We start from the raw sequence: 15,645 nt of genomic DNA, 5'->3' as shown, positions 1-15,645 counted from the left end.
CCTTCTCCCCTTCCCCTCTTTCCCCCAATAAATCTGTCCCTGAATGTCCCTTTACTGCAGCTTGTGCTGAAGTGCCTAATTACCGAACTCCTGCTCATTACAGATCTCCCCGGCACACACCAGTGTCACTCAGCTCTCAGTACAGTCTGTGCTGGCACTGCCTTGCATGCTAACAACTTGATCTGCACCAGAGAGGAGAAGGAATTACTCGGAGAAGCCAAGGTGGCAGAGGGGACACTCGGGGTTTCCTGGCATTTCCAGAGCTTTTTGTCTGTCGCTTGCAGCAGAGGAGCTGGCTGTAAATATTCATGATCACTACAGCATGATCAAAGTCAAGCGAGTCACCACCTCCCAACGGGGAGCCAGGCGGTGAATTGGCAATGAACGGCGCACTTTTTTATTTGGATTGCTGAAGTTCTGTAGAGACTGGCAGGAAGCTGCAGTGGGCTGTGCTGGGCGCTGCACAGTCCGCGGCTCCTCAACCGGGGTGGCAAAGGCAGCAGAAACCAGCAGCTCCGGTGGGGAGAACTCACCTGGTCTGAGCCAGTCGTGGATGTTGCAGGTTGTGCTCTTAAATGCACCAAGTGTAAGGGCTTGGCTCAGACAGCGAAGCAGAAATGTGTGCTGCCTCTGGAGATGCACCACGGCACCTGGGGCATCCATGGGACTGGCAAATCAGATTCAGGACATGCAGAACACGCACTATGGAAAGGGCCCAACTTTTGCTGACTCAGGTTTATGAAATTTATCTCAAATGCACAAACAGCTCTGTTTTAATGCTGTGCTTTTGTTCAATAAATTACTTGCCAAAAATACCACTTCAGACTCTCAGTTTTAGCCCCGTGTCCTGTATCAGACCGTGTCTACCACACAGCAAACGCACCACAACACATGTTCCATCACAGAGATTCACTGGTCAGAGCTCCAGGTGACCCCTTTGAGTGTGCCCCATGTCACAAGATGCCACTCATCACCTGCTCCCAGCCACCAGCCCACTACCCCTCATCTCCCCACCATAAGCACTTGCTGTCAATCTCCAGCTGACCTCTGCTTCTCAGGAAAAATATCCCTGACTTCTCAAATTCACAAGCACAGTTTGGATGGGGAGACTCGGACTCTGCTTACTCACTACTGTATACAGATTTATTGCTTTGTAACAAAGAGCAATAAATTACGGCTCTGCAAAGTCCCTGGGACTTGTCAGATTCTCCTACAGTCACTGTCCCCAGATAAGGCGCAGAGTAAAAGCAGGACAAATTTACTTCACTGGAATGAAAGGTTCTGCTTCAGATCACAAATTAAAAACACGGTTACAAAAGAAAATTGTAGAATAAGGAATCACAGTTGACAAGAAGGAGGTATTTTGGCTCTCCTGCCTTTGGCAGTGCCACCTCCCCTCACCCATGCCAGGTGGGGAGTTTTTGAGCTCTCCTGCATGTAGAGATGGAGTCCTGCAGAGCTGCTCGCAGGTGAGAGCATCAGCCCCTTCTCTCTGTGTGTGATGGAAGAAAAACCTGCATGAGGGAGGACCTTTCAGTCCATGGTGGGCAGTACATATCACTCCTCAGCTCCAGATAAGATCATTCCCGAGGCCACCAGCAACATGCGGGAACGGGACTAAGTCAGGGGCTGATGGTGACTGTGGTGAGCACGACCGCCAGAGTGCATGGATATTAATCAAGGCTCTCAGATGGTGCAGACCCCGTCCCTAAAGCCACTTGATGCCCACGGAGTTGGCTCCCTGTCGGGTGCCTTTCAGACGTGGCCAGCCATAGCCTTACAGCCTCCTTTTGCCTCCCTTCTCCCTTGCATTCCAGCCCTCCTGTCTCCACATCCTCAGTCTGACCTGTGCTTGGAGGACCTGTGCAGAGATTTTGTGGCCTCTCTGAGTTCAAATGGAAAGACTCATTTAGGAATTATTTAAATCTCTCTGAAGACAATTGAGTCAATTTAAATCCTAACTCATTTTCTTTAAGTCTGTTTTTCCTCGAATAAGCCCTTGAAGAAGGCATTAATATATCAAAAGGGAACCATTTAGATGAGTATTTTTCCTTCTAGAACCTGCTGCTTTCCCTAGTTGTCTCCCCATTCCCCTCCCTTCCAGCAAAGCTCACATCACTCACATTCGAAAGAGAACAAAATATTTTTAACTCCTTTCATACCCTCGATCTCTGTCATGAGTCCCCCTTTGGCAGTAATAAATCACTGTCTGGAAAAGCTGGGCTACTTCCTTGCCCTACTTCTGAACGCAAAAAAGATCTTGCATTTGAGAAGAGCTGCTTGCACCCCAGCCCTGGCACAGACACCTCTCTGAGTCCTCTTTGGTCCACACACATCACTCTGCAGAGCTGCAGAGAAATGCTGATTTCCAGTTTTGCAACTCAGTTAATTCAAACACGCTTACACGCTTTCACAGTATGCTCACCGACACGGGCACACACACATAACCTACTGCAATGAAAGGCCCTGGGATGCTAGTTGCCTTTTACCCGAACATCAATATACATTTCCTATACAGAGCTGTGTTGCTTGCATCCTTCCGGAAATAGGCTGAGGCAGCTGTGGGGAAGACTTTAATCTCGCACACAGTCTCCACATCCAAACTCCTGCAGATCAACAGAGATGCACTCGTGTAAGAAAAGGAGAATCGAGCAGAGTAATGCATCTTCAATTAAGTGAAACGTTCTGATGCTCTGACAGCATTTCGAATGCTGTACGGGAATGGCAGTGCACATCCTGTGAGACTGCATTAAGATACATGGAAGCAGCTATGATGGACGATGCTGTGGATCTCTTAAGTGGATTTGTGCTTCATAAGGGCAAAGATCAAATGACAAGATTGACCGGATGGAGTGCCTTGATGGGACACAGTTGCTTCTTTGTTTATTTTATCTGACATATGATTAGGAGTAAAACAGTGCTGCAATGTCAGCTCCCCAGCATTTAGTAATCATCAAAAACTAATAAATGCTAAGTTCTGTTTTTTGTCTTCTACGTCATTTATATTTCCTCCCTCCGGATTTGTTCTGCGACCAGGAGATCTACTCAGTGTAGCTGAGGTACATTCTCCTGGAGTCCAATGAGGAGAAAGAGAGGAAGAAAACAGAACTTCTGTAACACAATAACACCACGCCAACACTGCTGGTGCAATCTTTCCTGGTTTCAAAGGGAACTTGCAGAACTTGGAGCATATTTAATATCAGTCCTAGCCTATAGAAGTTTGCTCTCTGCCTGATAGTTTGTCTGTACCCGGTGCAGGCTTTCACATTTTGACCTGCCAACACTTAGGAATGTAGTTGGCTTGACATACACACTCGTGCTCCTCAGCACAGCCCTGCAGTTTTCCAACAAGAACAAGGGAAGTCATAAAACGCCATGTGAACATGGCCATGCTGTCCATAGTGATGGGAAAGTGTCTGAGGGGTGCTGTATGCAGGCATATGCTGCCCTTTCCATCTTCTTTGGCCTGCAGGCAGCAGGAGGATGGTGCTAGGGATGAGGCTACAGGATTCTGCATGATTCTGCATAAACCCATGTCTGTCTACTCTTCAGCTTTGGATGCTGTTCGGTCACTTCCTCTAGATCCAGTCTTCATTCTGCAAGAAGCCTTCTGTGCTGTCCTGGGTCTGAGCCCTTCCAAACACTGTTTTTGTTTTGGCACCACAGCACCAGCTCAATTTGCTACAGGAGGATGATTTTCAGGTGTTGCATGTTACATGCTGAAATACATGGAAAGCTTTTAGCTTCACTGCAGTGATACCTTCAGAAATTATTTTATGTAGAATCTGGCTCTCTATCTCTTGCTCTGTTACGAATACCACAGACTCCAGCAGAAAATTCTTGGAGCTTTTTTTTCCAGTTTCTATACAACATTGATTATACTGAGGATGGCTGCAATGATGAGCCGCTGTCACTGCCTCCCCTTGCTGGTAATCAGTACCTATTCAGGCAGGGATTATGCTTCAGACAATCCCATTTCTGGGCTGTGACATGTCAACAGACTGAGTAGGGTCAATTATGAGCCTGATGGATGAAACAGTTGTTTACTTCCTCCCATCGGCTGCAGTGCTGCAGTGGCCCCAGCACAAACCAGGGAATCCCAGCACAGGGACGGAGCCGTTCAGCACGTAGCACTGAGCCAGCAGTCACACCATGGGGGGACACGGCCTTGCTTTGCTGCAAGCAATGGAAACATCTGAGAACTTCAGGGGTCCTAGGAAATCAGATCCAAACACCTTGGGACCAACCTGTTCGCATTTAAATGCTGTGGCAATGCCCTGTTTGTCCGCTTTTACAGGTGCTCAGCCTTAAGGTCTAAGCCTGTGCACCATGGCAAGGTTTTCCACAACCAACTTCTGCCTGGGAAAGACGCCTGAGGAGAACGCCTCGCTAGGCTTGAGGCCACATCCTAGCCCAAGCATATTGCCCTGCACCATGCACTTTTGGACCTGGTCAAGGAATCTTTTATTATTCATCAAGCACTGTGAAACAGGATATTTTGGAGACGTAAGGCCATGTCACAGGATCCACCTATCTTGAAGGGTGACGGGGAAAAAGAAATCAACATTACTTTCATCAGCAGAGTAAGACAAGAGAGATGAGGTAAAATCTGCCAGCAGACAAAGGCCAGAGATGTGGAAAAGGGAAGAGTGAGTCTGTGAGCTTGAAATCAGTATTGCCGGGAGCAGCCTTTTGCCAGGAGAGGTGGCTCAGCAGGGAGGCTTAGCTCTTCGTGTTATGATGTATTTACTTTTTTTATTTACAGTTCAAGTGCCAAAATGAATTTCAAAACTGATAATGAAGTTTGAAATCCCACACTGGGATACAAAGAGCTGCTGAGGAAAGAGCACTTTCCGTGACAACACACAGTGTTTGTGCATGCACGAACACACCGCTCAGACCAGGCTGTGCTTGACATTGCTTAAAGAATAAAACTATTTGTCTGGTTTCTCCTCTCAGAAATAAGATGTCAAAATCTTAGCTATAATTACTGTATCTCTGATACAGCAAACCAAGACCAATCCCCTACGTAAACCTGCTGACAGAAAGCAAAACTACATGGCAGCTTCGTTTTTCCTTCTGTGAAGATGTGCTGCAAAGACATGGAAATGTCAACAAATCCTTCCTTCGCCTGCTGAGCACGGAGAGGGCACTGCCTATACACCTCCACTTCATCCCCCTCACCCAGCCACACGCTCTGTATGGGCGCTGCTGCCTCTAAGATGGACACACTCCCACCTGGGCACTGAACTGCCTGCTTCGTGCCGACTGATCACCACTGCACAGGTATCGAGAAGATGTTTTACAGCTTCTCTTAGTAAAGCTTGGGTAAACACTTTCAAGAAAAAGGAAGTTCACCGTGAAATATTCTTCTGTAAAACCAAAAAACTACTTGATCCCAGTTGAGTTACAGCCATAAAGGGAAGACAATTTCCACTGTGAGATGTTTTTAAAAGAAACCGTTTGGTTTTCATTCAGAAAGCATTTCCACGTTCCTTAATCAATGCAGGATTCTTTTATGAGAAGGATTTAATAACCTTAAAACAACTGACACAAATTTCTGATTTTCTGGTTGAGTTCCTGAACTGAATGAACTATTATTGGCACCACTCTATTGACTATTTCTTACAAACATTCTTCTCAAATCAAAGTGGATGTGGTGTCCGTAAGAGGAGGGCTGTCTTGCAGCACTGCATGCACAATCCAGAGCCAGCCGTTCTCACCAAACCTTGACTGCTTGTTGCCTGAAGCAATCAGGGACTTTGGGTCACGAAGACCAATGTAAGCTGGAAGGGACCCCCTGGGGGTCACCTGGTCCAAATCCCCTCTCAAAGGAGGGCCAACTTACACCAGGTTGCAAATTTTGGCAAAAAAAAAGGTGGGGATAAGGACCCCTTGCTATTCCAGCTACTCTTTACCACGACGGGGGGGGAAGCTGGACCCCTCCTGGTATCCTGAGCTGCATCCAGGCTTGCTCCTTTCCCTTGCTGACTCTGGCCTGCACAGCTGCCAGAAAACCCAGCCCTGATCACAGAAGAACCTACCTGGAGGCACTGCCTGAGACACCAAGCCCAGAACACATCAGCAGCCCTTGCAGCTAGACGCAATCAGTAAAGCACATCATTTATAAGCCTTGTTATCTATCCCAAATGCTTTGATTGATGGTAGCATAGGACATAACACTTCTCAGGCCATCTCTGAGCAGACTTGAGGTAACACACAACCAGCGCAACCATAACAGGATAAAGCAAGGCTCTCCAAACTTTTTTCCAATGAGGAAATTTGATTACATTTTGCATTTGATTAAATTTTCCAGACACCTTCAATTTCTGGAGTGCTACACACTCCCAAGCCTCTCCTTTACACACCCTACCACAAGAGTCAGGGAGTTCTGCAACCTTCCCACCATCCAGAACCGAGACACTAGCTGGGGGGGACACTTGCCCCTTTGGACTCTAAGAAACTGAGACCACCACCTGAGGAACCACCAATGCTGGTGACCTGTTGTCTTGGGAATAACACTACAAACCCTGTCCAGGTTGGTAATGAACAAGAAATCTCCCATCTGACAGAGTGCGTGCAGGAACAGCAGCAGTCTTTGCCCAACTCCACGCCAGCAGAGCAGCTGACACGAGTTATTTTCATATTTCTGCACTGTGTCATCCCCAAGGTAGCACTGGCTAAACCAACCCTGGAGCCACAAGAATTAATACAGCTTCAGTGCAGTGCTGCGTTTGGGTTAATTAGCTCTGCTTAGAGGGGAGGGAAGGGGGCTAATCAGCAAAGGCGTGCTGCCAGGCTAATGTGATTATACCCTGTCCAGGACTCCAGCTAGGATCTCTGCACCAAATTCCATGCACACGTTCATTTGGAGCCCGTTCAGAAAACTGTGTAGTCCAACAGCCTAAAAACATAAAAAGGGTGAGCTGAGGGCTCCTCTCGCCTGTGTTGTCTCTGACAGTTTCAGATGCCTTGAGGAAGAGGAGAAAGAACAAACGAGGCGTAGAGCAGCCCAGCTCCTGGCCATACCCTCCCAGCTTCTGACAAAAGAGGATGAGGGATACCCACTGCCAGGGGTTATGGCTGCATCTTAGTATTCAGTAACACTTGAAAGATTTTCCTTGTGTGGATTTATTTAAATATTCTAAGGCTCATTAAACTTTGGGCCTCCGCAGCACCCTGTAGCACTAAGTTTCACAGTTTAATTACATACCAGGAGAAAAAAAATCACTTCTTAAACCTGCTGTGTAATAAAGCTCTGTCTTGCTGGTCTCCAAGGAAGGGCAAGGCCTGACTAAGCCCAGGAGATGGCTTCCCAGCCCCCTCTGTAGCAGTAAGGCACAATGGCAGTGTGTACTCTTTTGGCTCTGTCTGTTTTTAGAGCACCAAATTTCAGTCCGCAGGGCTGATCCAGTCCCCAAACTGCCTCCATTCTCAGGGGAATAACTCATGCTGCAGACTTAGCGTGGCTCTCTGGGGAGAGGACTTGTGCCTGACAGTCTGAGGGATGAAGACCATCATCTCTGGCCAGTGGCATCAAGCCAGTACGCTGAGATCACCCTGACCTGTACTGTGCCACAGGGATGCTGTGGGAAGGATCACACAACATCACTTGGTTCAAACTGTTGCCTGACAAGAGTCTCCCACTTCTGTCCTGATGAATATTGGTCTAACATCTGCTTTGTCCTCCAACAATGATTGTACTTTCCAGACAGTATGCTTCAGCCTTTACAGTTATTACATTTTCCCCAATTACCAGTATCAAAACCCTCTTTGCTGAGCTCAGGCCAATGACAGAAGGATTGAAATGTTGAGAGTTGGACAGCAAAGTGCCTTTTGGCGTGGACAGCCAGAGAATGGGATGAGTCTGTTGCAGGAATGAGGGTGCTGGCGGTTGAACAGGGCTGTTTCAGGAACTACAAATGGTATCAGGAGTGCTTCTGCAGGACTTGGAAAGCACTTCTCTCTGTAATGTTACCCTTTGCAATTGTGCTGCAGCAGGTGCTTCTTCGGAACAACGCTGTGCATATGTAAGTATCTACCCAGTTTCAATCTGTATTTTAAGAACAACAGGCACTGGATAGACTGTTCAGGGGAAGGGGGAGCAGGGGAATGAATATGGAGAACAGAGAGCTTGAGAGAACACCAGTGTAGCAGACAGATCTTGAGCAGAGATGAGGCTCTGGCAGAAGAGATTACAGCTTTGCTGGGCTCTGCAATGCTGACAGCAGCAATTCCTACTTGTCATCAGTCATTCTTCTGCATGTACCTGAGCAGATAACGCGGGAGAGCCGAGCCTCTCTGCAGGATGCCCATCACTGCCTGAATCCTGCTGCGATGGAAGAGTAAAGCCCAGAGTCTCTCTCTGCTTTGTTCTGAGGAGCACGGCTGCAGTCAGCAGCATAATCACTGCTCCCAAAAGCCTCAAGGTTACAGCGCCTACCAGGCAGAATGAGTGAGTGTGTGTGTGTGTATTTGTGGTGACTTGACATAAATGTTAATCCAGCTGAGCTTTAGGATTAGAGAAAGAAATTAATAGGACAACCTGCAAAAAGCATGAAAATAACTTTCATATGCAACTAGTTTACTCATCTCCTGAGCAGGAAGCACTCTCCCACTCTTGTACTTTCCAAGTACTTGTGAGCCACAGTTACTGCAGGTTGCACGATGATTTTGCAGTCAATGATGAATCTACATGCTAAGTTGTGAGTTGATACAAGAACAGCCGAAACAGGCCTCGAGCCTCTGCTCTTGGCTATGGACCTCGTCCACCATCACCCTGCACCAGCTCTGGCACTCGCTGGACTCTACAGCAATTCAACCCAGTCACCTGGCAGAAAACTAACCCAGAAGAGAGAAATCGTCTCGGTAGAGGTCTGATAAGCATACGATGTGGTGCACAAGAATGGAACCGTGCAGCTGTGAGTAGGAGAGCGCCGTGTGAGAACAGGTGTGCAAGGCTTCCCCTCTTTGGTCAGAGCTGTCAGATCAATTCAGTTATAAAATGTTAACTCCATGACTTTGGAAGATTTTTCTATCAGAACCCCTCAGGATGAACTTGTAATATTCTCCCATCATACACATGTAAGAGAAAGGATACCAGTCATGGCTGCAAAGAGATTTTGAAGCTAGACATTAGACTGCAGTTTAGAGATAGGAGTCAGCTTCTGACCCTGCTGTCACTGACTCTCCCTGTGTGACCACAGGCAAATCATTTAGGGTGTAACACACTGTGCAATGCAGGACAGGACAGAGAGGTCTGTTCTAGCTTTGTCTCGGGGACTGGAAATAACACAGCCACTTCACAGTGCCAGAGCTAAAGAGCTATTCTGCCTCAGAGCTTTTTAAGGATGGCACAGAGCCATACTTACATGATGGCTGTGCCACTTCCAGTGCCTGAGCTGGTGTGAGTGCTCTGTGCCACATGGGACTCTCCGCTTGCACTTGGGAACCCTGGCACTGAGTTGTCTTGGAAGGTTCAACCTCCCTCTCCAAAATCTCCATGCTTCCTACCAACACGCTGATCCTGTATGGCTTCCCTGCCTTGCAGAAACCAGCACAGCATGAAGTTCAGATGCTACAGGAGGGGATTTAGACAGAACAGGGATAGTGTCTCCAAATGTTCAATGAATCCAATCAAGAGTGAAAGATGGGGCTAAATCATGTACTGTTTACTGTGACAAGCCTGCTATTGAATCCAACAGCCAGCACATCTTGTCTTTTATTCCTCTTCTCAGAAACCCTGTTTGTACAAGGGAAGAACAAGTTGTTTGGCAGAGACACAGACCAATCTGAAATTTCACTACAAATTCCCTCCCAAACCTTGTCTTGAAGGTTACACAAAGCCTGCCAATAAAGTTACTAGCTATACTCTTCTGTCCTGTTACGATGGTAATTTCTGCCGCTCCTCTCCCTCCCAACTGTACCCCCTTTCTTTGGCTACTCCTGGAACAGCTGCAAAAATCTCTGCAGCCTGTTGAGGTAAGAGGCAGAGCCCTATCTGCACCCGAAGGGGTACTCGGCAGAAGTCTCCAAACTCCTGCCTGCTTCTCCCAGTCGACCCTGCCAACTTGTTGAGATTCTTTGCTTATAATATGCTTCAACAGACACATTGTCCCAAGAGGACCGAACTAAATTGAGTTGCAGGGCTGCAAATCACGAAGCAGCCTCATTTTAATCATGGCTATTCAAGTGCTAAGGAATGCAGAAAGTAAATACATATTTGTTTTTAGACCATCATTTGTCCCATTTGCAAGAGGAAATTGAATGTACTCAGTCCCTGAGGCTTTGTTCCTAGGAGAATACCTTGGGAAATGAACCTGCTATAACCACTACACATGAAATACACCCTTTGTTAAACCCTCTACTCACTGCTTTCATCACAAAGCTTTTCTCCTGGATCTACTAACCCTCTCATTCACTTCTTCACATTCTAATCAGGCTTTATTTAACATTTCACACTTCTGACACCCTGGCTACAGTCTCTGCTGGCTTACTGGTGACTGATTTCCCTGAGCACTGAGTGGAATCAAATGTCCAGGGTCAAGTTCTGCCCTTGTCTTCAGACCTGGCTGGGGAAAAAATCGCGCTGCCCAGTCCTGCAGGTGTAAACTTGGCTGCGGCTAGGCTGACCAGGTGGCTGGATTTGCAAATCAGTCCTTGACTTCTATGCTACTTCAAACACATTTGAATAAATATTCTGCATACACAGATTTTATCAGCTTGCATTCCTAGTGCTGCAGTGTCCTTCTCTTTGGCATGCCTTAGTCTCAATTAGCCTTAGTCCAGCCAATCTGGAACACAGAGGCAAAACGCACCCCAGACCTCCATGCTTTTTCTCCTGGGCTTTTTCTTTTAGCTCAAGCTGAGGTTTGAAATTTTCCCTATCCTAAAAGCATGATTCACCCTCTGGTCTTTGCTTTCAGTCTCTGCCCTCCTGCAAGGTCTTTCTGTGGCCCAGCATTGTAATCCCCGTGTCTCAGACCTGCTCTAGGCCACCTAATAAAGCCTTTCTCCCACCCCCTTCCATGCAGCAACTTAAACCTCACCTTTCTTAAGCCCGTGCATACTAGCCGTACTTTATGGACTTGAAAACCAGCTACCCTCTCACCTAATCTAATTGCACCAGGCAAGGTCAGAACAGTACTAGCACCTCATTCTTCTTCTTCTTAATCTTCACCTGACCCTGACTGTAACACCTCTGAGCCAGCCAGGCCCTTGCTCTCAGTTACACACAGTCACTCTTCAGTGAGCCCTCCTGTTTCGTGGAGGTGCAGACCTGCTGTTTCAACCAGAAGGTGAAGGCAGCTTTTCCTGCCCATGTCCTAGAAGGAAAAACATCATTGCAGCAGCAGCTCCTTTGCTTTAGAAGACGAAATGCCACTGTACAGACAGCAATATACTGCAGGCATGGAAAGAGTGAAGGAATTGAGGCAGTTCCAAAAGTTTTTGTATCACAGTGAGTGCCCCTGTTTGCCCCTTAACTTCTTACAAATTCGCAGCATCACCTTAAAGCCACCACCAGGCGTTATTGCCACTGCAGCGGTAACCTGATCAATGGTGACATTTCTCTCTGTGCCCTACATTATGCAATTCAACCACCGTGCAATTAATTCGATAGCTACCTGGGGAACCTAACTGGTGCTCCTGAGCTTTGATCTGTGCTTTGGGGTTTGTTAGGTAGCTTCCCTCACAAGCACTGAAGAGATTAATCCGGATATTTTTAAAGGAAGTGCTTGCTAAACAAAGCTGCACGTTCTGAGTGTTTACTTGGGATTTGGAAGAAAATCTCAGAAAGGAAAAAGTGACTTTTAATTTTAGATACCAGTGACATTGATAATGCCAATCTGAAAAGATAGTCTGATACAAAAAGAATCACCCAGTTGCCCTACTATTATTCATCTGATCCCACATCTGTTTCCTCCATGGGTCTGTCTGGATAAACAAATTAAATTACCCGTAAACTGCTGTGGTGACAAAGACACCAGACCTTTGGCCTCTCACATGAGTTACTCACAGCCCTGATTTCCTCCAGACAACACGTAAACCACCCCTGGGTCACATAAGGGTTGCAAAGCCCAGTCCTTACCTTCTCCTGGTACTGACGCCGTGAGGAGTCCAGAGACTGGATTAGGGCTGTGGCATGGCCGATGAACATGGCATAGCAGGTGGCACCGACAATCATGCTCAGCATAGTGAGCCACACATCTGACATGCCAACGGGCGCCTGCTGCCCGTACCCAATGCAGAGCATGTGACTCATTGCCTTGAACAGCGCATAGGAATACTGCTTCCCCCAGGAGTCATTCTAAAGAGACAGATAGACAGACAAAGCTTTAGCAGTGGGACACGACATTCTTGGAGATGTACACATTTCAGAAAAGGATACCTAATGTTAGACCCCAAAGTCCATGTTTAAAGCAGCCCTGTATGTTAAACAAGCAATTTGATTCCTCGATGGCTTGGAAGTGTTGGGCACGCTGGATTTAAAAACAAAGCCTAAATTCAGCCATCTGACAATAACTGACTTTGGTCAGGGTTTTACAGGTCCCATGTGCTCTTTCCAGCAAGGCTTTTCAGAAAGGAAGCCAGACTGACACGCTGCTAACCTGGGATAAAATGGGATCATGCACTGGGATAATTTCAAAGAGACCCACATGTGGGAGAAGGGACTGATGCAAATGATTACTCCCCCAGGAAATTGATTTTTCAGAGAACTGGTAACAGAGAGCCTGAGCAAGGTTGCCAGCAGTAAGATCTTAAAGTGGGGAAAATCACTTCCTCCCCGGCAATTTAGGAAATGTTCAGGATCTCTGGTCATTACCTGAAGAGATGGGAAGGGCAGAAAATTAAGATGATAATGTCCAGACAGCGAGTTCTTTGCAGCGTCAAACTGGGCTTTTTTTCGGGGAGCTGAACAAATGGTCTCATTCGAGAGATGCAATAAACCACCGTGAGAAGCCAGCTGAAGTCAATGGCCTGTTTTGGACACCCTGTGCTCTCCCACTGCAACTAACAGCAGAGGCACCTTGGCAATTATATCATGGGAAAGGGAGAAAAATACAACATAAGCTTCATGACTATTCTGATTAGCTTGAGTTCATGGAACAGCACAAGGTACATTTAATGTCCTGTGGGTATTATATGCTAGCAAGTCCTTGCCACAAAACCTTGTAAAGTAAATGCACTGTCATCACACACTGCTGTTACAAGGCATGTGAAAAAATACCGCTGCTACGGTGACATTCATCACAGCACATAATCTGTACATTCATCAGTCTTCTTTCTGTTCCTAGGAAGGTGCTAACATCGTGGATATAGCAGTGCAGATTCATACACCACGGCAACTTAGAAGGTCATGGTGCAGCAGGCCTGCTTTGGGGCTTGGCAGAGATGAGCAATACTTTTGGGAACTCCTTCAGAGAGATGCAGCAGCCTCAGCACCAGTGACCAGCAGTGCTGGATGCCTCCCTGGAGGGATTAAACCACAATCAGGTGAATGGCTGATGACCTGTCTACAAAAACCAGCTTTCTGGGTGTCACTAGTGTTGATGGAAATTTTTCAGTAAGCTTACAGGTAGTGAACAGAACCAAAGCGTACTGTTGCTGTGTGGGAGCCGTGGCAAAGAGCTGGAGCCTCCAGAGAGTGATCACGCCTGGTTAGGAGATAAGCACGTGGACAAAGACAGGCGGTAGTGTTACCTCAGCCCTATTTGGTTACGTTATGCAAGACAGGCCCGATTCACACTGCAACAAGAAGGGCAAAGCAACACAAGTGACAGCGAAGCGGACACAGAAGCAGCAGCACATCCAGGGTCCCAGAAGGGACCGCTCCCTCCTGGCGCCAGCCTGTCTGGGCTCCCCTCCCTAACAGAGCAGAATCAGTTCACCTCCTGCACTGGGAAAAAAATACCTTTGAGTCCTCAGAACAGACAATGCGGCCGCTGGGGTCTCTATTCCTGGCTATGCAGTTGGCTTGCCCCAGTGTGTGATTCCCAAAGGGGAATCAAAAAGAATTTGCGCTCTGCTGCCTGCACAGGGCCGAATGCAGCTCCTTGAGAGGAGCACGGCAAGGAGAGGAGATAAGAGTCAGTCCCAGCACTAAATACAAATTGCAAGACGTGAAAAAGCACAATTTGGCTATCAATTGAACAATTTGATGCTCCTGGTTGAACAGGGCAGTTTCAGGACAAAAATCCAGCAACCCATGGTGCAGGGGTTAAGCCTACCCCAGCCCACACTTCTATTATGGACCCACCAGTTGAGTCTGGCAGAGAAAGGACAGAGATGGGCACTTGGCCTGATGGAGCAGCGTGTGAGTTCTTCTCTCCTTGCCCCCTCAGGCCAGTTCTCTTCTTAGCCAGAAGGTTCTCAAAGCAAATACCTTTCCCATGCAGGCACTTCTCACCCGCACTGCAGAAATGCTGCTGCCTCCTGAGTTCAGTGTGGCAGTAGTTTAAGAGGGCAGCATCTCCGGAACAGAATTGAGGGCAACGAGAAAAGAAATGCTGAGCAGATATTCCAGAGGGAATTTGGGGAGACAGAAAAAGATTGGTTGAGCTGGATTTGGAAACATCAGGAAACTGGCTGCCAGCGTCTCTAGTGACCAGGAGTGAGCAAAGAGGAGAGTCTGGGCATCAGGGAGGTTTGAGTTTTAAAAGCCATTCTTCCAGCAACTTGCTGTTAGGGAGCAGACAAGTCACGGGACCACACCAGATTTGGTTCCCTCCTCAGTAAATAGGAGACAATAGTTCCCAACTAACTTTCGGGTCTAGGAGACCAGCATTTGGAAGGAATTAGTCATCCAAACCCCTGATGCCCAACACCAGTGAGCCCCAGCAGCCTGCAGAAACACATCTGTCTCCCTGGGAGCTCTACAGATCCCAGCAGTGAGGAGTTGGCTGAGTAATGACAGGCTGAGGGGCGAGACCTGGAGGAAAACCTGGAGTGTTTACAGCATTCCCTAGCAGTGTGGCCTGCTGGGAGAAGAGCTCAAGGACTGCTGAAAGGGAGGCACTTCCATGAAGGGGAACCTTTCAAAGCAATTACCTTCAGGACACGATCTCTGAGCTCTCTGAGCATCTGTAAAGGGCGCTGGATCATCATGGCACAGCCTACACGATGACTCTTTGCTTATAGGTCTCAGTGCATCTTTACCTTTCAGGCCTGCTCTACACCCTTTTGTTTTCTACAGAATTATGCCAGATGAGCAGCACTGGTTCAAAATGTGATGTGGACACAAGTCTACCAGCATCACAGTGCCCTATACTCACACAGCTTGCCCCTCTGCTGGGGCAGTACACCAGCCCCTACAGTGGGGGGGCTGCCCTACAGATCCATTAGGGGAGGTAAATGAGGCCTTAAAACTGCAGAAAGAAAATGACTCCTCCTCTGCCAAATCTCACAGCAAGCTAAAATGGAGCCACAGATCTGTGCTTGAGCATAGTCAAGAGGGATGTTATCTCAAACACATGCCAGGCACTAAGAGTGTTTGCAAACAGGAGTTAAAGTTACTTTGAAGTGGTTTCTCAAACTAGCTTGCTTTCAACATCCACGCTGGCAGGACCATAAGGATTTCTCTAGGATTAGTGTCTGGACTTCAATGCCTCTGCTGAGATCCACCCCTGAATACTTGGAAACACATAG

The 15,645-nt window shown here is 47.5% G+C and overlaps 1 protein-coding gene across 1 annotated transcript in view; it reads right to left on the bottom strand.

Moving 5' to 3' along the window:
* The window catches only part of HCN4 (hyperpolarization activated cyclic nucleotide gated potassium channel 4), a gene marked incomplete at both ends in the record, with an annotated part of 98,730 nt that overhangs the window by 21,676 nt on the left and 61,409 nt on the right, over positions 1-15,645 (bottom strand). Inside the window, one exon of the mRNA XM_084293428.1 lies at positions 12,089-12,307. Coding sequence (XP_084149554.1) covers positions 12,089-12,307 — 219 coding nt within the window. The remainder of the gene's footprint in view (positions 1-12,088; positions 12,308-15,645) is intronic.

Source organism: Netta rufina (assembly GCF_964035555.1).
Source record: "Netta rufina genome assembly, chromosome: 11".
NCBI lineage: Eukaryota > Metazoa > Chordata > Aves > Anseriformes > Anatidae > Netta > Netta rufina.
Note: the sequence above shows the minus strand (reverse complement) of the source record. Positions and strands in the feature narration are given on the sequence as shown.